Raw genomic sequence first — 25,871 nt, 5'->3', positions numbered from 1 at the left:
AGTTTCATTGGACAAAATGTGCTCTTGAAAAGCTGTGGAAAGCCACATGCATATATCGCTATTTGTTAAATGTAATCATTTGTTGTTTGTTTAGAAAAAAAAGTCTTTACACACTTTGTGAGATTATTCCCGGTACAATGAGTACAGATTTGGTAATTATCAGAATTATGACCTATGCTCATGGGTAATCAATAATTCAATGACCTTTGATTTATGGCAACTCTGTGCCAATTAAAGCCTAGGTGAATGGAGAGGTTCCTGTAGGTCACCTGACCCTTCAGGCCCCGTTCTTACTCTCGCCACGTTTGTAGTAGGCAGAGGATAACAAGCCTCAGTTGTTCACCCTGGGAGTACGTGGGTTGTGGCTGCAGCACTCCAAATTCATGGACATAGCCTATAGCTGTCAACACTGCAGTAATTCAAGCACCATCTACCTACACCATCTGAGTATTGGGCTGGAAAAAGGATAATTAAAGGCAAATAATGCAAAGCTAGGCTAGCTGGCCCATTGAAACATGCATGACCATGGCACAAAGACAGGCAGAATGCTCTGCTGACAGGGATTAGAGTCTCTGGACAGAGAACAGAAGTGCAGCGCTACACATTCTGCTACACATTGCTTCGGGGACGAATATTGTAACAGGCAAAAGCGAAAAGATTTGATATACTGCACAAAGCACCAATAGAGGCCTCTAGTTTATGCAAGGCTTGTATGTGATATACTGTATTAGCCATACAAGCTATACGTTGTTGTATGGCATCTGCAGAAATAGTGATATAATACATTCACCTGTTGGTTACTCTTTCTTTTCTCTAGTTGTAAGGCTTCTTGTCTTTTTCTGTGTACTTATATCTTAAAAAATGCCAAAAGCAAATAAGACATATTATTAAGACTTGGTTTGTAGTTTATGTAAAGCTAATGATTGCATTACTGTGTCACTATATTTTAGTCATGTTGTAAATATATATTTTTATATTTTATATGGTCAATTGGTTCATGTCGGAGTGGGTTACACATACATGTATAAGGAATATTCCTTGCTCAGCACGTACAAGCAGTGCATTTATGTTTTTACCTATACTTTAGTCACTCCGTCGGAATGTGTTATCTTGTTCCTCAATCTTGGCCACGTATTATTGCTATCAAAACTAGTGCTGTCAAACGATTTTTCTTGAATAATCGTATACGCAATATATTTTTTTGTTTACATATTATATGTATGTGTAGGGTGTACAATAATTATGGGTATATATAAATACACACACATACAGTACATGCATATATTTAAGAAATATGTGCATGTGTATACACATTTTCTTTATAGGCTATATATTTAATATATAATTACATATCTATTTTATGTAAGCAAAAACTTTTATTTTGCATACAATTAGTCGTGAATAATCGTTTGACAGCCCATCAAAACTAAGTAATTGTTTACATCTACTGTTTTAATAAGCAACACAATGGACCATATAGTACAGAAGGTCTAAATATTGACAGGCTATGACCTCTATCCATGTGATAGAGGCAAAACATTTTTGCATCAAACATACCATTTTGAATGACAAAGAGTCAATGGGGCCAGTCTCATAGCATGAAGGTAATGAATAAACCTTTTTTAAATGTAACTCCATATGGTTTCACGGGTCATTAACTGTCTCCTTCAAGTAAAAACAGACTAACACATCTTCTGTACATGACAAATTTCTTTTCCTCTACTTTTTGACTCTGCAACCTTCAGCGGAAAACACTGTATATCATTTGTTATCCGATGTCTACAGTATGCCACCGAGCTTGACGCTATACAGTAAAAAGACGAGATTGAAAGTGATTATGCAATCTTTACAATGAAATCCATACATTTAAAATGGCTTTTACAGTACCTTGTAACTTTAGGCTTTATCTCAAATATTTACTTGTAATTATAACATACGTCTGCGTCATTCAGATTAAATGTAATATCAGTTTCAAAACAGCAAAGAGGACATATTAGCCCCGACTGCTCTTGCTATTAAAACGCATTTGAGTCTTCTAAAACCTTCCTCATCCGTTGCCTATATTTAAAAGTTATTATTACTGATATATTTAATCCTGCAGCAGGAGAAAAATTATATCATCTGGGAAGTTTCCATATTTATTATATAGATGTGACTGGCTGAGGCAAAGAGAAAAGAAAAAGCAATGAAAAAGTTTCTCATGGTAAAATTTTTACATGTATCAAGCTAAGGTTTACTTAATTGGAAGCTCCAGGCAATGCAGGAACCCTCTTTTTAAATTCTGTGAATGTTAATATGCTAAATAATGCAAAGCTCCTGCACTTCAAGCATGAGACACACATCTGGCAGCTTACCATTTAAATTACAGACGGAGAGAGAGAGAAAACACTTCAAAAGTCATTTTCCAAAGGAAGGAAGAATGGCAAAATGTATTACAACTAAATTTAATTTTTTTTCAATTTTTCATCATGTCTAATTGTGTGCATTAGAGCAATGAAAAAAGGAGAGGTTGGGCTCAGAGATGTTGATGATGATGATGTGTGTGTGTGTGTGTGTGTGTGTGTGTGTGTGTGTGTGTGTGTGTGTGTGTGTGTGTGTGTGTGTGTGTGTGAGAGAGAGAGAGAGAGAGAGAGAGAGAGAGAGAGAGAAAGAGAGAGAGAGAGAGTGTGAGAGAGAGAGAGAGAGAGAGAGGAAGAACAAAATGTGTGGAAAGAGAAACTTTTTATCACTTTTTCTAGCAGTACATTTAGTTTGTGTTGTTTAAGTCTACAGACAGCAGAGTGTAATACAACTCACGTCAGAGACACCATTACACTAATGCACAGTTAAACTAATCATTTTGTCCTCCATTGTTTTGATAATCTAGTTAAGAATTTTCAAAATAGAGAAAGAATAATTATAGTACAAAAATAAATAAGTTTAATATGCAGCAACTAAAATAGAATTTTGTACTTTTGGTTTTGCAACTTGCTGTGTGATGTAATCCTCTTTGATATGTTCAAAATACAAATCACTGATAATTATTCATATTCTACCAGACACAAAAGAACAATTGTAATGTCATTGCAGGTGAGAGCACCACTGGAGCTGAGTCAGCCCTGGAGCCCAGGGACCAGACAAACCGCCCCAACGCTACTAAAACCAAAGCTGACTTTCCCAGCAAGGTAACTTTGTGGTTGAGGAAACATTTTAACTTTAAATAACTTATTGCACCTGAGAAAGACCATTTATAGAGGTTTCGGTAATTCACAAATATTTATTATTTATTAAATTTTTCACCATTTCAACAACATTTAATACAAATTACCATTTTTTTTCTGCATATTTTGCCCCATAATTAGTGGAAAAAGTCTGCAGATTCCATCTGGGCCTGTGCATTAGTAATTACTGTGCTTTTTTTCTTTTTATTCTTTGGTCATGTCTTATCTCGCCAACAGCACTAAATGAGCAGGACCGCCACTGTGGCCCCCTTATTAAAAAGGTGCATGATGCCCCTGATCCTTCCGTCCCTCTCGCTTTTGCCTCCCAACTCCCCTTATTATCTGAGATTTGTCAAAATACATTTCACACTAACAGGTATTTTTCAGTCTTCAAAGGCAGTTTTGATGTGCTCGACAAGCCAAAACAGCTCAGATTCTGTGAAATCAGCAGTGCCAGCCCAGCACTCTCTTGAACCGCTACCAACACGCCTTTTCCTGCGCAGGACCTAAGTTAAATGAATCAAAGCCGCCGTGTTACCAGCCACACTTTGAAGTGGTAATTGCAGAATAACTTCTCTGTGCTGATCTGCCTCTAATTCTTGTGTTGCATTCACTCATGCCTCTTTTTATCGTTGTGTTGTTATTGTTGTTGGGGTGAACGGGTGACGGCTTAGAAATCTGCTGTAGATGAATTACAGGAACAACACACAACATTCTATTAGAGATGATATATGTTAACCCTGTGAAAAATACTAGTAATGTTTAACTAAAGTGTAAAAATAAATATTTCAAATGTGAAAATGATACAGATAGATTTCATCCTCTTGATAAAAAAATCAGCTTGCAGGTAATAATTGTAGCGCAGATTTTTATGTTATTTATAACTATACATATTTATTTTGAAGCCTTTTTGAATAAGACTTTTTTTCATAAATGTGGCTAATGATTTTTTACATTTCGTATGGTGGCTCGGTGTGTGTTTCTGAGTTCTGCAGAGGTGATGTGAAACTCATTGGCATGTAGATGCGGGCAGTATCTGTGCTGCAGCAGCGTGTCTGAGCCCACCTAGGGGCATCGTGCTGTAGACAGGATAGAGAAATGCATGCTGCTGGTCTCACAAACAATATCAACACCAACCACCACAGCTTAAACTGACTTCTGAAATTGAACAAAATGTACGATATAAATAAGTTGAGACTTCGTTAAATAGGCTTCATTTTGCTTTTGTAAATTTTGTAACTGTAGATATATGGTTGTTCTTCCTTTGATGTTTTTTTTTTTGTGTGTGTGTGTACACAGACTCAGGAACTGTGCCTTTCTAGTATTTCCGACAGACATGAGATACATTGACAATTTATTCTGTCCTTTTTAAGGTCATGTACCATTTTAATTTGCTTCGTGTTGTGGTTTATTTTCTCAATGTTTCAAACATGTGGTTTTAGTTTGTGTGATGGGGAGTGTTTATTCTGGAATTCAACAGAGTTAGTAATCAGCTGATTGTTGTGTCACTGCAGCTATAGAATATATTTTGAATATATATGAGTATTTTTTTAATAATTAAATACTGTGTTGTCAAACCTAACAAGCACTTTTTTATACTTGTTTTAGGTTAGATATTTGCAAAACCTAGTGACAAATATGAAGGGGTACTATTAATAATGATTCAAATCACGAATCGAGATGCAAGGTTTCAGAAAGAGAGCAGCAAAATGGTAGTTCATTGCTGTGATGTAAACTATTTAATTTTTTTTTTAAAGATTCTTAAAACAACCATTAACAACCATTAACTTAAAATCTGTAGAACCTTACTCCACTAAATGGAGCCTTTTGATTGAAACATTGCAGTAGACATAGGAACCGTTTACACCGTTATCAACTAAAAACAGAAAACTTTGTATGCATTTTAGCTGTTAATTTCTACAACCATTTTGGGGGCCCGCAAATGTAAACCATCATGACTTTTTATTGCACATTGTACTCTTCAGGCTTTTTGTGACCATCTCCACAGTCTCAAACTCTTCTCCAGGTTTTTCTTGTGGGGCCAGTTTCTGAGATGTTCTGTTGCAAAATGTGTTGTTGAATAAAGTATTACACTTATTTTTTTGAATGAAAAAGAAAACGCGTGTTTGCCAGTTGAGATTTCACAGTTGTTCTGTGAATATATTGATTTGATTTCATTGTACGCTGTAATTCTTGTGACTGTAGGGCAGACCTTCATTCTAAATTAAATCACGTGTCTACTGATGTCTGTGTGGCAGGCAAAGATTTTCATTTCTGTTTGCTTTACATTTGTTGTTGTATGTTGTATGTCTGTCAGTGTATACACAAGTGTTTCTGAGCAAAGTGGTAATAATGAAGGTTGTTATCTTATTATTAACACCGGAATTAGCTTACCCAGCTCTCATCGGCTGGATCCTGCATCACTCGGCTTTTTATTAGGATAATATGATAATGACTGTAGATCTCAGGAGTATGTCAGGTGTGGTGTTTTAAACATCTTGTCTCGTGTTTTTCTTTCTCTTTTCATTTGATTACCTCACCTCCCTGTGTTGATTGTTTTGTTCTTGTGTGAGAGCGATGATGTCAGGGAGAAGTTCTGGTGCCGTCGTTGTATTCCAGAGATAAATCATTACAACTGTTTCCTGCTCCGATTCCAAATGACATACACATGTGTCTCTCTGATCAGAATGGCAGACAGAAGAAGTCGATGGGGAGAAACAGTGAAATCCTCGCTGAAGATCAACTGGATCAATTTTCTTTCTCTGTGCGGTGAGTATTGCTTTTCTAACTCACTAGCTGTGTACTTATTACTGAATACTCTACAGTATATATACAGTATATCATTTTCTCAAGTTGTTAGCCTGGTTAACATAGTAAATGCATTCAATTTACATACATTTTTCATTGTAGGATCCTCCAAATTAGTATCAGTTTTGTGGAAGCATGTCTCTTGGCAGTCAGATGAAATATTGAAATTAGGGAGCAAAGAATGAAAATACAGGTTGGTTTGACTTGTACATATTTATCACGCAGGAAAAGAAGGCCACGCGCGTGTTGCATTCTGTGTCATTTTGGTATTTTATACATGCAGAAAATGCACAGTGTATACTGCAAAAAACAGTACTGCGGTTTGGTATTGCGCGATCCGACAACTAACATGGTTACACGTCACTACTGGTCCAATAGAAAAGCCGCAGCTAATGTTTTGCATTTATCAGGCATGACTTTCCACAGAGATTATACATAAAATAGCTCCGTCCAATTTTCCAAAAGCCTATATTCAAAATAGCTTTTTCTCAATGCATCAACTGGCATGATTTATTTGAGGCGGTCCGCAATATGAACATCGCTTTATTGTCAGATTCAATGTGTCTTTTTATTGAAAGGATCAAGGTAACGCTAACATCGGCAACACATAAAACCTCGCTCTGTGGATAATTGCTTTTTCTGTGGCGATGCAAAGTGCAAAAGCAGGGTCTACGAATGAGTGTTTTCTCCATTTTATTGTGGCTCACAGCATTTGATATTAATGAGAAAACAGGAGCGAAAATACACAGACGCAAACTGCAGCGCTGAACAAATCTTATAAACGGCCTCGTCAAATTGCATTTCACAAAACACTTACCTAAATTTCAGTGCACGTGCACGCGATGAAAGCGGCTCGCCCAAATCCACAGAGGGGAAAATTGAGGTGTGTGTTTTTATTTTAATTTTGCTCGAATTATTGCCAATGCTGTACATTTCTCGGAGAAGAAAGCAAGAGCGAGTCGTTTTATAGGATTTAGAGCTGCCTGCCTCTGCTCATTTCTGAAAATTGGTAATTTGTTGCCGCTGGACTGGTATTAAACAAGATCATAGCTGTGCTGCTGTAAGTACGAGAGGAAATCAAATGAAACTCAGGCCACACATCAGAGAGGATAGGGCTGGAGCGCAACTACTAACCCAAAAAACACCAGAAGACTTCAAAAAACTAATGGGAAACATATACGCAAGCGTCTTTCATGTAAGCTACCCGGAATACAATTCACTGTTTCTTCGTTTATCCTTCGTGTTTTGAAATGCAAATCGAGTTGAAGACAATTTTCAACCTGCTCACATAACCGTCCTGCAGATATCATATTGACTGAGAAAGGGCGTCTGAGTAATATCAATGGATTCAGATGTGTAAATTAGCATGTAAAGAAACTATATACTAGGTTTTAAGTATTTACTTTTTAATACATTCAAAAGAAAGCCACGTCTTTATTGCAGGATATGTAAGAAATGTTTAACATAGCAAATTTATCTTGAAGAATTTAGGTGTCCCTAATTTAAGAATCAACCCCATGGGAAAGATCTGACATCACAACATGCTGTCTTTATGCAGGGCTTTGATGCTGAATGAGTGAGGCATATTACTTGCCATCTAGAGAATCAGCAGGAATTCTGATGCTGTGTTTAGTTCATTCTGCTGCACACAGCTCAGACTCAGAAGTGTTGACAATTCACAGCCCAGAGTTTATTGTTAACTGCTGTCCCATTTGTTTGCATGGAAAAGTCCAGCTGTATGGGTTAGCGCTCAGTGCTCTCATATGACCTCAGGAAGTATAATGTGTGCCGATGAAACATATTTCAGACAAACAGTGCTGAGCTGGCTGCTTTATCAAATAAACACAACAAAATAAAATATGAATTTGTAAGGAAACAAGCAAATTACTTTGACAGAAATCATAAACCTCAGGATCCTAAGCGGGGCAAAAAACATTATATATTACAAAGCAATAAAAATTAATGTTAATGAATTGACATGTGTAAATCTCTTTACTGTATGAGCGGACCAAACATTCTGGGCTTTCCCTAACCTTCTTTCTCACCGTCTCAACGTTCAACGATAATAATAAACATATTTTAGGACTCACATTAAAGAGGTAAACTTTAAGAACACAAATATTACAAATCTCAACTCAAAGTCCCGCGTGTCTCCAGGCTGGTGGTGTACAAAGACAGGAGCAGGACGCTCAGAGAGCAGTTTGTCTGACATAGGCAGAGTTGCTTTTTTTTAGCTGTATTATGCCATTCTTATTTGATCCTCCCCCAGATTTACATATCAAACACCTTTGCCAGAGTAATAACCTTAAACTACAATTTCAAAGAACAAACAAAAACCAGCCAAAGTGGAAGTATTGATACTTTTAGTCAATGGGTTTGAGGATAAAAGAAAATTTTGAGTGCAGAAAGTACAACAGAAAGATTTTAAGAGGTTTGAGGAACACAAAAGAGAGGATTCTGTAAGTAGGCAAAAATCTTCAGTTGCCTTATTGTAGTTCGATTATAACTGTCCATGTAAACTTGTCTCTGAAAATCAAAGGACACACGTTTACAAGATATACTGTTGAAAAAAAATCAGTGAGTTTGAGATCAGAGAGCAGTCAATTACGGCAATTCATCACACCAAGTTCAATGAAACATGTTCATAAAGTGGCAGACAGAATTATACATTACTATAAATATATGCAATATTTTATTCCATATTTAAGATTTTCAAACAATTAATAAACAATAATTAACAATTGCTAATATCTGCTGAATCTAATTGAGACAACTTCACTAGTATGGCGTGTTTGGATGTTGTTTTAAGATCAGCAACTTTTGTGATGAGAAAAAAAGTGTGGAAAAAATTCCCATTGCATATTCATTGTTTGTTGTTGCACGGGCGTCATCCTGTCAACTAATTATTTCCCCCTCTTTTCTCGTTTTGGGGAAACCTGTTTTAATCAAACTCAGTATCACACAACAATTATATCTAATTAGCCCATTTATCATGACTCTAATTACACTACAATATACCCCCCAAATCTCATATCAATTATATCTGTGACTTTCTTCTGTCCTAAAAAGAGGAAGACAAGGAGAAATGGAGGGGTGTGTAGTTCCTCCCGCGGATGAGCAATGCTTCCAAAAATCTCCATGAGTCCTCTTTTTAGCTTGCACACCAAAAGAGCCACAGATTGCTTCATGACTTGTGATCTACTTTTCTCGTCTCGGCGGCTTTTTATACATTGCTGCTTAATGTTTAATCCTGTTTTATTTATATAGAGTTTGATCATTCATGGAAACAATAACCCTAACCAATAACTCTTAAACGAAATTCACTCCCAGAAAATTCATTAAATATGTGTGGTGTGATCAGAACTGAGACAATTAGTCTCTTTTAGACAGTAAGAGTTCATCTGAAAATAAAGAAAGAAATACAGATTTCTCTCTTCACCCAAGTTTCGCCCACCATGATTTGAGATATAATTTGGGATGCATGTTAATGTACATTGTTTCCCGTAACTGATTTGTATTTTACTTTGCACAAAAACTCTTTTGTTTGAGATTTTGGTTAAACATTGTTAAAGTATGCTAATTGTCGATCTTGGTAATTATCTTACGGCTGTTCGGTGGGAGCGCTGAGGTATCCGTGCGTGAGCAGAACAAGCCTGAAGTTTCACATCCCACGTTCCCCATCTTTCAGAGTCACAGGTTAATCAATTCTGATGTAATGCTGTGGGTAGTTTTGTCTGGAGGTGTGTAGTGTCACCTCAGGGGCCGATGGGCCTTTTCCTGTGCTAGGAGGCTCCTGGGAACTATCAAAGCACCACACACACAGACACACTAGACTTCCTTGACCAGGTTAGTATATATGCCCTCTGACTTCACGCAAATCAGAACTGTCAAATCTGACAAGCTGTTGGCCTGAGAATGGCTGACCGGTCGTGATGTGGTGGGCGGCTGAATTGTGTGTGTGTTTGTGTTATGTATTTTCCCATAACCTTGGTTTCGAGTGCACTTCAGAGAAGGAGGTGTCCAGTTGAACAGAAGGTCAACGACAGACTAGTCAATGTTGTGCACTTGTAGATTTCCAACAGCATGTTCTGAAAGTCTCAAGAGAATGCTGCACTAATAAATAACTGAAAAACTCTGATGAATATATTATTGTATCTTCTAACTAGGCATTTCTGAGGTATGTAAAATGCCAGCATAAACATGGCGAACAGCTTTAAATTAGCATTTCTTTTACATGTTTAAATAAATAAAATGTCTAGCACTATGAATCAGTTGGCAGCAGATTTAATCTACTGTTTGAGTTACCCATGATGCAAAATGTGACAAAGCTGTCACTTCTGTCATGGGGCTGTTTAGGTGGTCCAGTCTTTTAGTTTCCCATGCTGTAGCTTTGCTAAATTAAACGTTCACACATGAATGACTATAATGATGAGTAATGTGAATGTGATAACCTACTAGTAGCTGATTTTTAAAAGACATATGATCATATGAAAAACAATATATTTTTTCATTACACATGACCAATAATGTTGGTACAATCCTAAAATTCGGATTTTCTGCCTTTTTTGAAAAGATCAGATTTTACTGTCTTAAATATCTTCGACCTGCAATATAAAATACAGACTAATCAAACCACAAATTATAGTCTGTAGATATAATTGTAATGTAAATAATTATAATATAGATAAAAGAAAATAGATAAATAAAAATATATATTGAATGTTATGTTATCGTGCCTACATTTTTATTACTTTTGTTTTACATTATTATTCAATCACAAATTATGCATCATTTGAAAGCTAAAACACACAACATTTATGTTCTAAACTTTGTTTGTTGAAATTCAACAGACACTGGACTGAAATGACCACAATACATCTAGAAATGCTGAATAAATAACAATTTGGAATGGTCTTTTTTCCGTGCCTGTATATATTATATATTGTGCATATACAATTTGTTAAAAGTGTGCTTGTGTTTTTTTCTCACACTTGTTTTGATACATTTGTTAAGAATGGCACATGGTGGCTTATTTGTGAGTGAGAAGAGTTTGATGGTTAAATGGTGAATGCTGAATATTCTCATTGGTTCGGGTGTGTTTGCATCTTGTAATATGGAGCAGAATTAGCTCTGACAGCAGTCTGCACGGATTTAGTCATAGAATAGTGGTTCAAAACCTGCAGCTTTTTGGGTGGCATTCAGTGAATGTGCTGTTTAAGTTGCATTTGCACATTACCTGATCAGTTTTTAAGTAAATTAGGTAATAAAACAATGCAGACACAGCTATCAAAGCTTTAATCTTGTTGTTTAATGTTTTGTAATGTGTGGGAAACTGACCCCTGTGCTCATTTCATTTTATTACTGTCGTACATACAAAAACATTATTTGTTCCCAAAGTTGATTTTTTTTGGTAAATGAAATGGTAAACTGCATGTCATTTCTTTGTTACTTCATTTATTTTATCTTACATGGGGTTTAGTTCAATACAGAATAGACTAATATCTGTTTGTAGAACTGTCATGGGCAGGATCGTGTTTGTTTATTTGCCATTTTCTGCAATGCAGTTATTCAAGATCATTCTCACCGATGACTCAATTCTTGCAAAATTCCAGCACTGGGGTGCGTTCAGCCGTTGTAAAAGTAAGAAGCTTTGTGTTTAGGTTTTGCTCAGTAAGTAACCTGTGCACAGTCGCTGTCGGTGGATTCCAGGTGCATTGAGACGCTCATATTTCCACTGTGTTTATTGCACCAGACGGGTCAGGGCATTACCATATTACTACTGACAGATGCAGCTATAGCTTATAAACACACACGTTACGTTGGCTTGAATAAGACTTCCTTGAGCACTCAGGGTGTATCACAGCATTTAAACATGAGAGCCAGAATACTGGAGGCGTAAATCAGTATGTGTGTGTGTGACGTTCATATACTTCACGACGAGACTCAAGCACTTTTCTCATATGTAAGAATTTCACTGCATTAAAAAAGAAGCAGTTAGCTATTAGTCAAACAAGATCCGCTAATTAAGTGGAACACATTTTTTTCTGCTTTCGATTATGTTAAAGTACCCCAGTGCCCATCTCTCCTCCACTCTCAGCTGCAAATAATTCTGATAATTTGGCAGTGGCGAAGTTCCTACTCTAATTATGAGGCGTGTTGTAATTCTGTGGCGAAATCAGGGGGCAGTAATTCTCTTTTACTACACCCCAAATCGCCTTTCGCTGCCTTTTTCTCAATGAAACAAGTTTATGCGTGTCTCTCTTTGCCAGAAACTGGGAAATGAGCTTTCTTATAAAAGCGTGAGATGTGAAGATAATTACGGAAAAACAAGGCAGGATGTAAATCTGTATTGCGTTGTAAAATATCTGCGGAAAACAGGATGTAAGTGCTCATCTCACAAGGCTGAAGAGAACAGTATCTGAACGATGCTGAAATTATCTGTGGCTTTATGGAGAAAGAGGCATTGGGTTTAAATATGGGGTGTATAGACACACTAATGAATGATTATTTATTATGTGCTCGGGGGCATTTTATAATTTACATGTTGATACATCTTTGTTGACACACCTTTGAAGATGAAAATGGTGGGAACACTATGAATGTGCACATTAATTTTTTTAGTACTGTTCTGTGAAGCGACATGTAACATTCCGAAAAAAGACCACAGCGGTTTAGATGAGCTGACATCAAAGCTGTGCCTCTCGCTGCAAACTCTCCACAAGAAGTGCAAGAACACTTTAAATGTACCTAACCTTACAGCTTGCTATCAATCTCCAAAGTTTACAGCTAGATTGAACCCATCACACACATTCACATGCATCAGCTGGGGTAAGGGTCTCTCTGTGTTCATGTATGCTTCAATCTTGACATTGATAAAATGTCCTAAATTTCATTTTACGATCATTTCTCAAAGTGCGAATGTGTGATTCATAGAAAGAACGTACGCACAAAAAACGTGTGTACAGAAGTTAAATCTATAAATCGCATATTATCGTGAAATTGCATACAACTGAACAGTTTCAGATCGCCGCCTTTTAACAATGTCTAATTAATGTCATTGCTATATGAAAGAGCACCTGGCAACATCCAAATCCTATACAAGCGGCAGGAATGTCTTATATTTCCAAAAACCCGCAGCACTCGGACAAGCAAAAGTGCGTACGTCACCTGACGTGGCGCTAAGCACTTTTCAACGTCAAAGACCGGTTTTATAAATATGAACGTTGCTGTAGATTTTTGCGTATGCACACTTTACGATGAAATCTGTGCGTATGCACGTTTTATAATAAAAAAATGGTTCTTAAAAGGTTATTTAATGGTGGTAAAGGTTAGAACCATGTCTTCTGATGAACCCCTTTTCTGCTGAAATGGTTCTTTGTATTGGGCAAGGGTTTTTTATTCCCGCCTAGGTTTAAAGTATATCAGTTATTTAGAAGATGCCTCCTGATTGGTTGTATGTCCCGAATCAAAGTCCTGATTTAACAGTCCTGCTCAGGTGCATGCAGACTGACACACCACACAGGTAAGCTTCAGGCTGTTTTTAATCATATATTTTATTTAAGATATTCTATGGATATATAATTCATGGGAATCTGCTTTACCAATTATTTAGGATAGTTAAAATGTATGTACTCTACTTAATATTTCAAAAATGTATTATATTAACAATATTCTCAATCATTATTTACTTCTGGCTGAACTTACATAAACCATTTTTCTAAAATATTTTCATGCACATTATCTTGATATTTCTTCAACAGTATGTTGTACAACATGTATTTAGGTTTATTTATTGATATTTCAGAGTTTCGTATGTGACCTTGTCCTGGGTGTGAACTTGGAAGAGACGGGTATTTCTCGCGGTGCTAACCGAATATCAGTTCAGCTCAGAAGTCTACTGTGTCATACTTAATGTTTTAAAGGTGATATATTCATGTTTCTTTTAAAGTTGATATCCTTTCCACATTAAAACAATAGCAATTTAGAGTTAAAATTATTTTGGAAATGAAGTTTTGTGTATTCTTATAGTACTTATATATATATGTCTCTGTTTCAGGTGAATCATAAGCCAAGCTCTAAACCACTGCAGGTCTGACTTTGACGGTTGAGGCAAATTCAGTGACACATTCAAAGGTAAGTAATCAAAATTTACGAATGAATCTTTAGCCAAACATTATCTTTATTACCAAAAACATGTTTATACTGCAGGAGTCAGCTCAACCAAACTTCTGCCATGACATCATTTTTACATATGAGAGTGACCTCTACACTAACATCAGCTTGTTTTGTCTCCATGTCTCATCTTCAGGCTCCTGGAAACACCTGAGACTGACAGACACAGCTCTGATTCGGCCTGATTCTCAAGGTTGATGACCACAGCCATACATGGAAAGTGGTGGGAATTTGCGATGATCATGGCCTGCAATTTGAGCCCCATGCCAGACCCTATTTTTGTTTTGCCAGAAATTCAAAATCATTACCACACATAAAAATAATATATGTAGTTATCTGCACACAATATGAGATGGAATCATTTTATTGCCTGTCTGACTTCTTGGCTTCACTGCTTGCTGTATAATCTTGCTGATAAGTTAACTTTAAATAGTAATCATGTATTTTTCTAATTTTCCTGGTTATATACAGTACTGTATATATACGTTTATTTCTATACATTTTTGTTCTCACATTTATACTGCTTTTGTGCTAAAATGGACTAAAACATATTTCTTTACTTTTTCCTATGTCTCTGTTTAGGGCTAATATGTTTTTTTTTTCTGTAAAGCTGCTTTGCAACAATGCAAAATTGTGAAAGGTATTAATATGTACAAATATATTGAATGTTGCATGACATTTAATGATGTGACCAGAAGGAAATAAAAGTATTACTTGATTTACATGTCTTGCTTATTGTTTTTATACGGTAAAACAGAAATAGAAAATGATAAAATCCATAAAAAACTAAATGAATTAATTAATAAAAATACCTAAATCAAAACCCCTCTTGTTTTCTGATAAAGAAAAGGTTCTTTATAGCACCACTGAGGTTCTAGCACTTTTCAAGGCAGGGTTCTTTATGGAACATTATAAAAAGGGTTCTGCTATTGTTACAAGCTGAAGAACCCTTTTTTGGTACTATTTAGAACCATTTTTCTTAAGAGTGTACATGAGGCCCCTGTTCTCCACACGAGATCTGTGATATAAAAGTATGGTCACTCTAATACAGTTTTCTACAGATGTGCCAGAAAATGAGTACCTCATTCGGAAAGGCCTGGATAATGGCTTCAAAGCGAATAATTAATTCTCCTGAGTAATAATGATACAAAAACGGATAGAGATATTGACTTTTCCCTGCAATCTATACACAAATTTTAGGCAAAATAATACATTTTCATTTAATTGAACTACGTAGGTATATTTATGAAGCTTCATTAACATCGGCAGCAATAGACCACCTTAAGCAAATTTTTCTATGAGAGTTTTGTGTTTCCAGCGACACGAGTGACAGTAAACGTTGGCACCTGGAAGTGGGCATGTCCAACGAAGTGACAAAGTTTAACTTTATGCAAATGATGAGCAACTTTCAAGAGTGAATTAAAATTCAAGACAGTGAAGCTCACATCTTTTGTCCGTTACTGCAGTGGATGACAATTTGTTTATAACTGTTACTAGGGCAACCTAAACAGAGCTTGTCCAAGCTCTGGTCATATCAAGACTTGACTATGGCAATTCTCTACTGGCCGGCCTTCCAACCAATGCAGTCAAGCCCTTGCAAATGATCCAGAATGCAGCTGCATGTCTAGTTTTCAATCAGCCTAAAAGAACCCATGTAACACGCCTCCTGATTTCACTTCACTGACTGCCAGTTGCTGCCCTCATCAAGTTTAAATCTATGACACTGGCCTTCAGAACGATAACGGCAAATTCGCACATCTACCTTAACTCAGTGCTCCAGGTCTACATCCCTTCCCGTCATCTTCAGTCTGAAAATGAGCGATGCCTGGTTGTTCCATCACAGCGAGGCACCAAATCACTTGCAAAAACCTTTACTTATCCGGATCCCCTTTGGTGGAATGAACTCCATCCGAACTGCAGCATCCTTCACAAGTTTCAAAGAACAACTCAAAACATACCTGTTGTTCTGCATTTATTTGACTACCCAATAACTCTGTATGTCTGTCTGTCAAAAAAAAAAGTTAATTCTCTCCTTTGCTTACTCCAGCTTTAATCTTCCTAGTAGCATGGCCTTGTAAACTAACGGTACTGTTTAGCATTTTGACAAAATGTTTATATGCTCTCCTACTTGTAAGTCGCTTTGGATAAAAGCGTCTGCCAAATGAATGAATGTAAATGTAAATGTAGGAATGCCTTCTCATAGCAAGAGACGAAAAGTCGCCCATTATTTTTTTCATGAGCTCAGAGCAGAGCGATCTGGGTTTTCTTTTTGCATGAAAAATACACGCTTTTGCTTTAGCCAAACCAAAGTATCTTAAAAGACAACTTTTTTTTTGCTGACCTTTCAAACAGTCTTCCAGCTTGAACGTTATTTTGATTTTAGTATCTCTTTCACACATTGTGTGACTCAAACTGTTCTCTGACGGAGGGGGTTGAAAGTGACTCTGGCACATTTACAAAACAACCCCTTTGGTCCAAATCAGAAAAAAAGTGACAGCAAATAACTTAATTCTGTAAATAAAGGCACAGTAACTGAAGGCACAGATAGTTCCCAGAGTTGCTGTGTTTTGCCTCAGAGGCATCAGGCCATAAATCAATCACACCACAGCACCCAATGCACGTCATTACCTGCACATCTCTACACCACACTTCACACTGCTTGTATTGTGATGTTTCTGAGAATTTGTTTTCCTGTAATGTTCCGATTGCTATAAACAATGGCAGATCCAACGATTTGTCTATTATAGGTAATTCAGTTTTACAACGAATTAGTCCTTTGATTAAAAGCTTAATTTTTATAGCATTTTGAGAGTCGTTGGCAGGGTTTTACTACTGTGTGTTAAGCAATAGATCATACAGGTAGTGGGATATATACTGACACGGTATACTGAAGTTGTGCCTAAATGTTCCTGTAGCTCAATTAGAAGACCATTGTGCTATGCAAAGTTCATCGATCCCAGAAAACACACATTCTGATAAGAGATGTATCTATAGTTATAAATAGTTCACCCAAACAGATCTCATCCCCATTGACTCCCATAGTATTTATTTCCCCTACTATGGCAGTAAATTGGGGATGAGGTCTGTTTGGTTACTGATATTTTTCCAAACATCTTCCTTTGTGTTCAGCAGAACAAAGAAATGTTTACAGGTTTGGAAAATCCTGAGGGTGATTTTGATTTTTGGGTGAAATATCCCTTTAATTCTTTGGATAAAAGCATTTGCCAAATGCATAAATGTAAGTGCACATTCAGTCGCACACACCCACACACACACTTATTTAAATGCTAAATACTATTTAGGACAGATAGTTTGCAATCTGGGATTAAGTGTAAATACAGTAATTTCTGATCTGTACAAATGTGGTTTGGTCTCTTCTTCAATGTACAGCATACGGGTTTTGTTAAACCATCATAACACCTTCCCTCAACAATCCGCATGATTGAAGGTATATTTTCTGTCTGTAGTACAAACAACTAAAATACAAACACAACTGATGTAAATAAAAAAAACAAGAATCCTAAATATAATATGTTAATATTAATCTAAAGTAATAATAATATAGATTAAATTTCAATAGTGAAATTGCACAACACATAGAAGAAAGCGAAACATTTCTCCTTATCTTTTATGTAGCCTTTTGACATTTCACGTACAAGCAGACATCACACTCCAATCCATTTAAAACATACCTCAAGAAATGGAAATATCAGATTTAACAGAATAACAGTTTTGTGGCAATAACAGATTTCACATTGGATTAGTGATTCTGTTCTGAAAAGCCCGTCTGCGCAGGCGTCTAAAATACATCTGTTCATATATCATGGATACGTTCATTAGAGAGAGGACCCAAGTCAGGATTTATTTGCTGCTGTGGTGTAATGCAGCTTGACAGGGAAGCTTCTCTGACACATTAACTCTGTCTTGTGTGGTATGGATGTACAGAATACAGTTTTTTTAGTGTGGTATACAGCAAAGAAGAAATGTTGTAGATGTTACATTTAATGTTTTAATGTGTGTTTCCATATCTGAAAATCAGATTATTTTTTCTTTAAAATATTAACAAAGTAAATAATTGCAAAAAAAAGATTATTTGCCATATAAGTCCATTTAGTTATGACATATATAACAGGGATCGTAGAAAACTAATGTTTTAAATATGAATTCAAATGGAAAACATTTTTGTATTTATTTTTCTAACAATAGGCCTTTAAAGTGAATATCACATATGATGTGTCGTTCACAGATCTCAGCACCACAGTCAGCAGCACTCGGTCACACTTTGCTGTGGGACAGCAGAGAGGATGCGTCTGCTGCGGCGTCTCCTCCCATCACTGCTCGATCTGTCCTGGTATCCTCGAATGTCCCAGATCAGCCTGAACCTAACGCTGTTCACCATCATGTGGTTCCCACGGTTGTACCTGCATTACTGCGGTCAATGGCTCTACCTGCAGACCAAACACATCCCCATCAACAGGTAACAGACACGTCTCAAAGCTCATTGTTATTCGAAACACACAAAACATGCAGATATATTCCAGAAGAGCATATACTGACCTTTACAAATGTCTGCTTACAATAATTCACTTGAAACAGACACAAACATGCATGGGGGTGATTCATGCATTGGTTTGTGTGCATTTGCATGTATGTGTATGCAAACACTATTACGAGGCTCATTCAACAACCTCAAGATCAAAGATTGTCATCAGTTTTGACATTCAGTCATATGGATCTGAAAGTGTGGATTATTCGGAAAGAATGTATCTTTTTATAGTCCAGACAGTTTCATTATACTGTAAACCCTGTGCAATTTTGCATGTGGTGGTAATTTAATTTATCATCCAGAAGTCGTTCTGTAAAAACAGCTTAGCTGTTGCCAAACAAGTCCGGTCATTAAATCACAGAAAGAGACTAACAGAAGATGAGAGGAATGTAGAGGGATCTAGAGAAGAACAGAAATCAGTGAAAAACACAGAGACGGGGTCACGGGCACATGACATGTTCCACATGTCTGTCCGTTTGTCCGCTGCGAGCGTTTCTCTACAGGGCTGGTGACCACAGCAGTGGTCAGAGATCAGCTGCAAACTGACAGAAGACACACACACGCTCACACGCCCCACAGTCATTAGAGTCTCTCTCTCACTCTACCCCACGCACATTTCATTACCCCCAGCATTCTCGCAAATACCACCCCCCTCTACTCCTACACAAACACACTCACTCATGCACACACACACACACTACAACATCAACACGCAACAACACAGGGTGCCAAATGAGTTCCACCCGTCTACACAACAACATGTGTTTGGTGGATTTTATTGCACCACAAACATGTGGAAAAACTTCATTACCAGCACAGGTCCTGCTGTAAACGCTGAAGTGAGTTGTGTTAAGTGGGTTGATCTGTTGATGTAATTTACAGCACAGGAACCTGAAAAGTTTTATATTTGACAAAGGAATAAAATAAGGTTCAGTTACGTAAATGCAATGCAATTCAATCAAATCCTAAAATATTTGACAGCTAAACAAAATGTATTAAGACAATCTTTCTGAAAACCCTTTTTTCGCCACAATAACCCTTCTGTGGCATTGTGATGCATCTTGATTTTTAAGAGTGTAATTCAAAGTGAATCAAACCAATATTTTGAATCAAATATTAAATTGAGTGCAAGTCACCCCTCTCTTCATTAGGCTACATTGGCTCCCTATGGTCACTCACATCAAATTCAAAGCTTTGCTCTTGGCCTACAAGACCACCACTGGTTCGGCACCCCCATTTCTTCACTCACTAATACAGACTTAGGTACCCACCAGATCCCTGCGCTCTTGCAAGCAAACAACATCTTTTGGTGCCATCCCAAAACGGGAAAAAAATCACTCTCACGTACAGTACCTTCTCTGGATCTGTTCCACATTTGTGGAATGATCTGCCTGCCTGCTTCTACAAGATCAGCAGATTCTGTAGCCATCTTTAAGAATCGGCTGAAAACACATCTCTACTGTCAACACCTGACCGATTAGTTCTGACTTCTATTTGTAACCCTTTTACCATCGGCTCGAAATGAATAAATGCCTCGAACAATAACGATTCGAGCATTAAGCACTTATTGACTCTTTTTCCTCAATATGGCGAAGGGAACACCTCAATGTTAAATTAATCAGTCTAGGGTATGATTATGATTCACGCTTTGTCACTCTTTATGAGAGCTAAGGGATATTCGACACTGACTGTGTTGTCTTTCAGGTATAAATTCGAATGAACTTTTATTTTGAAGAGACTCTTAATTTGAAGGGTTTTGTCTCGATGAAAAGTTCCTGGTTCTCGGGTTGTTTTTGGTCAGTAGTTGAGGAGGCTAGCCGGATTTACTCAGATACATTTCTGTGTTCTACTGCATGTATTCAACACTGTAAACGCCACAGAGGCAACATCGTAAGTGAATAATTTCATAGTTACATTCATTAGTTAGCGATAAAAAATATTACTTATATGAAGAAGGCATTTGATTTATTTGCATTTAAAAACGTTTTATTTTTACTTATTTACATGAGAAAGGCACATGTTACAGAGCTAAATGGTAATTTTTATAGTTTTCTTTGTTACAGTTTTCACTCTGACCTTGTAAAAGGAGAAAAAGAGCCACAGTAAAGAGCATCTAAAGCTTACTACGACTCGAGTCTTCATTTAGAGGAAGAGTTTAGCTAGTTGTATAGCTGCAGCTGCTACACTGCAGTGAGGACAACATAGTGAAAAGATGTTAAAAGGCTGGCGTCATACATCGTGCTAAGATGGAAGCTAAACGAAGTGACAAGATTTCCGTGGCTAGTAAAAGAAGTTTGCGGTCATCCGCAGCATCCACTAGCTCATTAACATGTGCACGAACCAAAGTGGAGGCAGCTAGAACACGTCTTGTATTTGCTGAACAAGAAGCTAAAGCTAAAATAGAAAGAGCTGCTAAGGAAGCAGATCACCAAAGAGAAAAGGCTGACAGAGAAGCTACATATCAGTTGGAAAAAACAAAGTAGGATGCTGAACTAGAAGCGCTCACTATTCGCAGAGAGGCTGCAATAGCCGAAGCGGAAGCAGCAGTGTGGGAAGCGGCAGACGCTACAGAAAATTACGTGGTGTTAAATGAAGTACGCCCATCAGAAGAGGATAAAATGGAACAGACAGAAGAATACATTACATATCACTTCAACCCTCAATCATATAAAGGCCATCTTTCTACTGACTCCCCAGCTCAAGCAGCCATTAAAGCTAGCCAGTCACCAAGTCAGCCTCCCGGTGTGTACGTCCCGCCATCAGTCAAGATAGAAAATCAGGCTCCGCATGGAGAATCTGACCGGCAAAGGGACTCCACAATGAGCCACACCAACTCGAACAGGTCGACACAGCCATTCTATCCCCAGGGTGCACCAACAGCTTCCCACAGTGGACCCACGACTGAACACATGGCACAGTACTTAGCTCGTCGGGACCTGGTGAGTTCAAGTTTATATCAATTTGATGATCAGCCTGAACATTATCGTGCTTGGCAGTCATCGTACAACAGTGCCACTCAAGGGCTAGGCCTCACAGCTACCGAGGAATTGGACTTAATGACAAAATGGCTCGGTAGAGAATCCAGCAACCATGTCAAACGTCTACGGTCAGTGTACATAACTAACCCATTCATAGCACTTAGGAAGGCCTGGGAATGCCTCCAGGAATGTTATGCAGCACCTGAAATAATCGAAAAGGCTCTCTTCGAACGGCTTGATAATTTCCCAAGAGTTTCAGGAAAAGAACAGGTGAAGCTACGAGAACTAGCAGACTTGTGAATGGAAGTGCAGTGTGCCAAGGAGGACGGCTACCTCCCAGCTCTCTCCTATCTGGATACCGCACGCGGCATTGAACCCATAGTTGCAAAACTGCCCTATGGGCTTCAAGAAAAATGGATGTCAGTCGGTTCAAAGCATAAGGAAGAAAATAGGGGACAGTTTCCACCATTTGAATTCTTCAGCAAGTTTGTGTGCAGTGAAGCTCGTAAAAGAAACGACCCTAGCTTTGCTATTCCAGGTACTAGCAGCTTGCCCGCAAGGTCTGAAAAAACCTTCTTCAAAAGGCACAAAGTACCCTATTTCGGTCCACAAGACAGACGTCGCCTCAACAAGCCCAAGCATAAACAAAGGTGTCAGCGACCTGAACAAAAGCTGCCCAATACATGGCAAGCCTCATCCTCTCAAGCGCTGCAAAGCCTTCAGGGCCAAAACGCTGGAGGAAAGAAGGGCCTTTCTCAAAGAAAAACGAATCTGCTTTAAGTGTTGTGGCTCAACTACTCACTTCGCTAAGGACTGTCCTAACGCAGTTAAGTGTTTGGAGTGCGATAGCACCTGGCACGACTCTGCCATGCACCCTGGACCCGCACCTCAAGTCAAAGCCCCCTCAACTCCACCACACAACAGCAGGGAGGAGGAAGAAAGCAGCATCATTAAAGCGGTTGTTAACTCAAGCTGCACCGAGGTCTGCGGCACAGGAAACATCGGCTGGTCATGTTCCAAGATTTGCCTTGCGAAACTATATCCTAAAGGTCAACCAGACAAAGCTATCAAGGCCTACGTCATCCTGGACGACCAAAGCAACCGGTCGCTGACAAGGTCCAGCCTTTTCGAGCTGTTTAACATCGAGCGCAAACCGTACTCTTACTATCTAAAGACATGCTCTGGAATAGTGGAAACATATGGGTGCAGGGCTGAAGACTTTGTGGTAGAGTCACTCGATGGAACGACCACGATCCCTCTCCCACCACTTATTGAGTGCAACGATATACCCAACAATCGGTGCGAAATCCCAACCCCAAATGCAGCTCGTCATCATCCACATCTTGTCAAGGTAGCAGAGCACATCCCAGAGGTCGACCCTACTGCTGAGATCCTCCTGTTGCTGGGTAGAGATATAATAAGAGTGCACAAAGTTCGGAACCAAGTCAATGGCCCCCACAATGCCCCTTTTGCCCAACGTTTAGACTTAGGATGGGTGCTAGTTGGAGAAGTCTGCTTGGGGAATGCACATAAGCCAACAGTCAACATCTTCAAGACAACTGTGCTCGACAATGGCCGGCCCTCCCTACTCAAACCCTGTACAAGCTTTTTGCACATCAAAGAAAAGGTTCATCATTGCGGAGAGGCAAGAGACAGGTTTTCAGAGACTAGAAAGTCTGCAGAAGAAATGCTGGGGCAGACTGTTTTCAGTCACACTGAACAGGACCACAAGCTGGCATCTTCAATCGAAGACGACATCTTTCTGATACTAATGTACAAAGAAGTCTACAGAAATGAGTCAAATAGCTGGATAGCTCCTCTCCCATTTAAGCAACCTAGACAACGCTTGTCTAACAACCGAGAACAAGCAGTCAGGCGCTTCGCATCACTCCAACATAGCTTGAATAAGAAGCCGGAGATGCAACAACAATGCATAGCTTTCATGGGGAAAATGTTGGAGAACGACCATGCAGAGGCAGCTCCACTACTAGGAGAGAATGAAGAATGCTGGTACCTGCCGACCTTTGGAGTGTACCATCCTCGAAAACCTGACCAAATAAGGGTGGTATTTGACTCAAGTGCCAAACACTTAGGTGTGTCTCTCAACGATGTACTCCTTACAGGTCCTAACCTCAACAATTCTCTCCTCGAAGTTTTGATGCGGTTCCGGAAGGAAAAAGTGGCTATCGTGGCAGACATACAGCAGATGTTTCACTGCTTTTTGGTGCGAGAGGACCACAGAAACTATCTGAGATTCCTGTGGTACAAGGACAATGATACAACAAAAGAAATCGTAGACTACAGGATGAAAGTTCATATTTTCGGCAACAGCCCATCCCCTGCTGTGGCCATCTACGGTCTCAGAAGAACAATCAGAGAGGGCGCACAAGAACATGGGACCGACACAGTTGACTTTGTGGAGCGCCACTTCTATGTGGACGACGGCCTTTGCTCTGTGTCGACTGATGCTGAAGCTATTGACCTGTTAAGCAGAACACAGACATCACTGGCCGAATCAAACCTCAGGCTCCACAAGTTTGCCTCAAACAGCCAAGCAGTCCTGGAAGCTTTTCCATCCGAAGACTGTGCTACAATCGCGAAAGGTGTGGACTTAGGTGGAGAAGCTGCACCCGCTCAACGCAGTCTGGGTCTTCTGTGGGAGATAGCAAGCGACACATTCACCTTCTCTGTGGCAAACGACATCAAGCCATTTACTCGCCGTGGTGTCCTCACCACGGTGAATAGTGTTTTCGACCCCTTGGGTTTCCTGGCCCCAGTCACAATCCAAGGTAGACTCCTCCTCCGGGAACTCACCGCCGAGCTGTCTGAGTGGGATGTACCATTACCCGAAGATAAATTCAACAAATGGAAAGCTTGGCAGGACTCGCTTCAGGAACTGAGACACCTTCACGTACCACGGGCGTACACAGCAGCTTCGCTAGCAAAGGCAGTGCATACAGAGCTCTGCGTGTTTTCTGATGCTTCGATCAAAGCCATCGGAGCCGTGGCGTACTTGAAGGCTGTACCAGAAGATGGACAAACTCACATTGGATTTGTCATGGCCAAGTCAAAACTTGCACCTCAGTCGGAACCAACTATCCCAAGACTCGAACTTTGCGCGGCAGTCTTAGCAGTGGAAATGGCAGACCTGATTCACGATGAACTAAATTTGAAGCTGGATTACACAAAGTTTTACACCGACAGAAAAGTGGTCCTTGGCTATATCTATAATGAATCGAGACGATTCTATGTCTACGTCCATAATAGAGTTCAGCGCATTCGCCAAACCACAAAACCTCAACAATGGCACTATGTGCGCACAGAAGATAATCCTGCCGACCATGCATCAAGGTCTATCTCTGCCTCCTTCCTGGCACAGACAACGTGGTTAAAAGGACCTAACTTCCTGCTCAACCCTCTCGACAAACCAGATCTTGTTAGGTCATTCGACTTGGTCAAACCAGAACTGGACCCAGATATCCGTGTACAAGTGAGAAGCTATGCCACAAAGCTGCAAGAGAAAAGCCTTAGCACAGAACGCTTTCTAAGATTCTCCAGCTTCGACAGTCTTGTTCGAGCTATAGCACTCCTCATTCACATTGTGAGGTCCTTTAAGCTCTCTAAAAACACGGACAAGTGTAAGGGGTAGCATAAGTGTGATCTGTCTCGTACCCCAGATGAACTATCGGTAGCGAAGGAAGTCATCATTGCAGCTGTTCAGAGGAGAGCATTCTCAAAGAAATTTGAAACTTTGAACGCAAATAAGTCAGTCCCTCCAAACAGCAGCCTTCATCGCCTCAGTCCAACCTTGCAGAACAATCTCATCTGCGTTGGAGGCCGACTGAAGAACGCTAACCTGGACATTGGAGAGAAGAACCCCATAATCCTCCCAAAGGATAACCACATTTCCCTGTTGCTCGTCAGACACCATCACGCTGAGGTCAAACATCAAGGCCGTCACCTGACGGAAGGAGCTGTCAGAGCGGCAGGACTATGGCTCCTGGGAGGAAAAAGGCTCATCAATTCAGTCTTACACAAATGCATAACCTGCCGCACACTAAGAGGCAAAATGCAAGAGCAACGCATGGCAAATTTGCCTCAAGAACGCCTCCAAACTTGCCCTCCTTTCAAGTATGTGGGATTGGATGTCTTTGGACCCTGGTACAT

The 25,871-nt window shown here is 39.0% G+C and overlaps 1 protein-coding gene and 1 long non-coding RNA gene across 2 annotated transcripts in view; both read left to right on the top strand.

Moving 5' to 3' along the window:
- Nucleotides 1-25,871, top strand: part of ofcc1 (orofacial cleft 1 candidate 1) — a 98,892-nt gene that overhangs the window by 38,706 nt on the left and 34,315 nt on the right. Inside the window, exons 12-14 of the mRNA XM_057323416.1 lie at nucleotides 3,070-3,164; nucleotides 5,887-5,969; nucleotides 18,427-18,657. Of these exons, the coding sequence (XP_057179399.1) occupies nucleotides 3,070-3,164; nucleotides 5,887-5,969; nucleotides 18,427-18,657 (409 nt within the window). The remainder of the gene's footprint in view (nucleotides 1-3,069; nucleotides 3,165-5,886; nucleotides 5,970-18,426; nucleotides 18,658-25,871) is intronic.
- Nucleotides 13,834-14,808, top strand: LOC130547049 (uncharacterized). Its single transcript, XR_008961845.1, has 3 exons — nucleotides 13,834-13,930; nucleotides 14,065-14,141; nucleotides 14,317-14,808. It is a non-coding gene; the product is annotated as an uncharacterized LOC130547049 (long non-coding RNA).

Source organism: Triplophysa rosa, linkage group LG23 (genome assembly GCF_024868665.1).
Source record: "Triplophysa rosa linkage group LG23, Trosa_1v2, whole genome shotgun sequence".
NCBI lineage: Eukaryota > Metazoa > Chordata > Actinopteri > Cypriniformes > Nemacheilidae > Triplophysa > Triplophysa rosa.
Note: the sequence above shows the minus strand (reverse complement) of the source record. Positions and strands in the feature narration are given on the sequence as shown.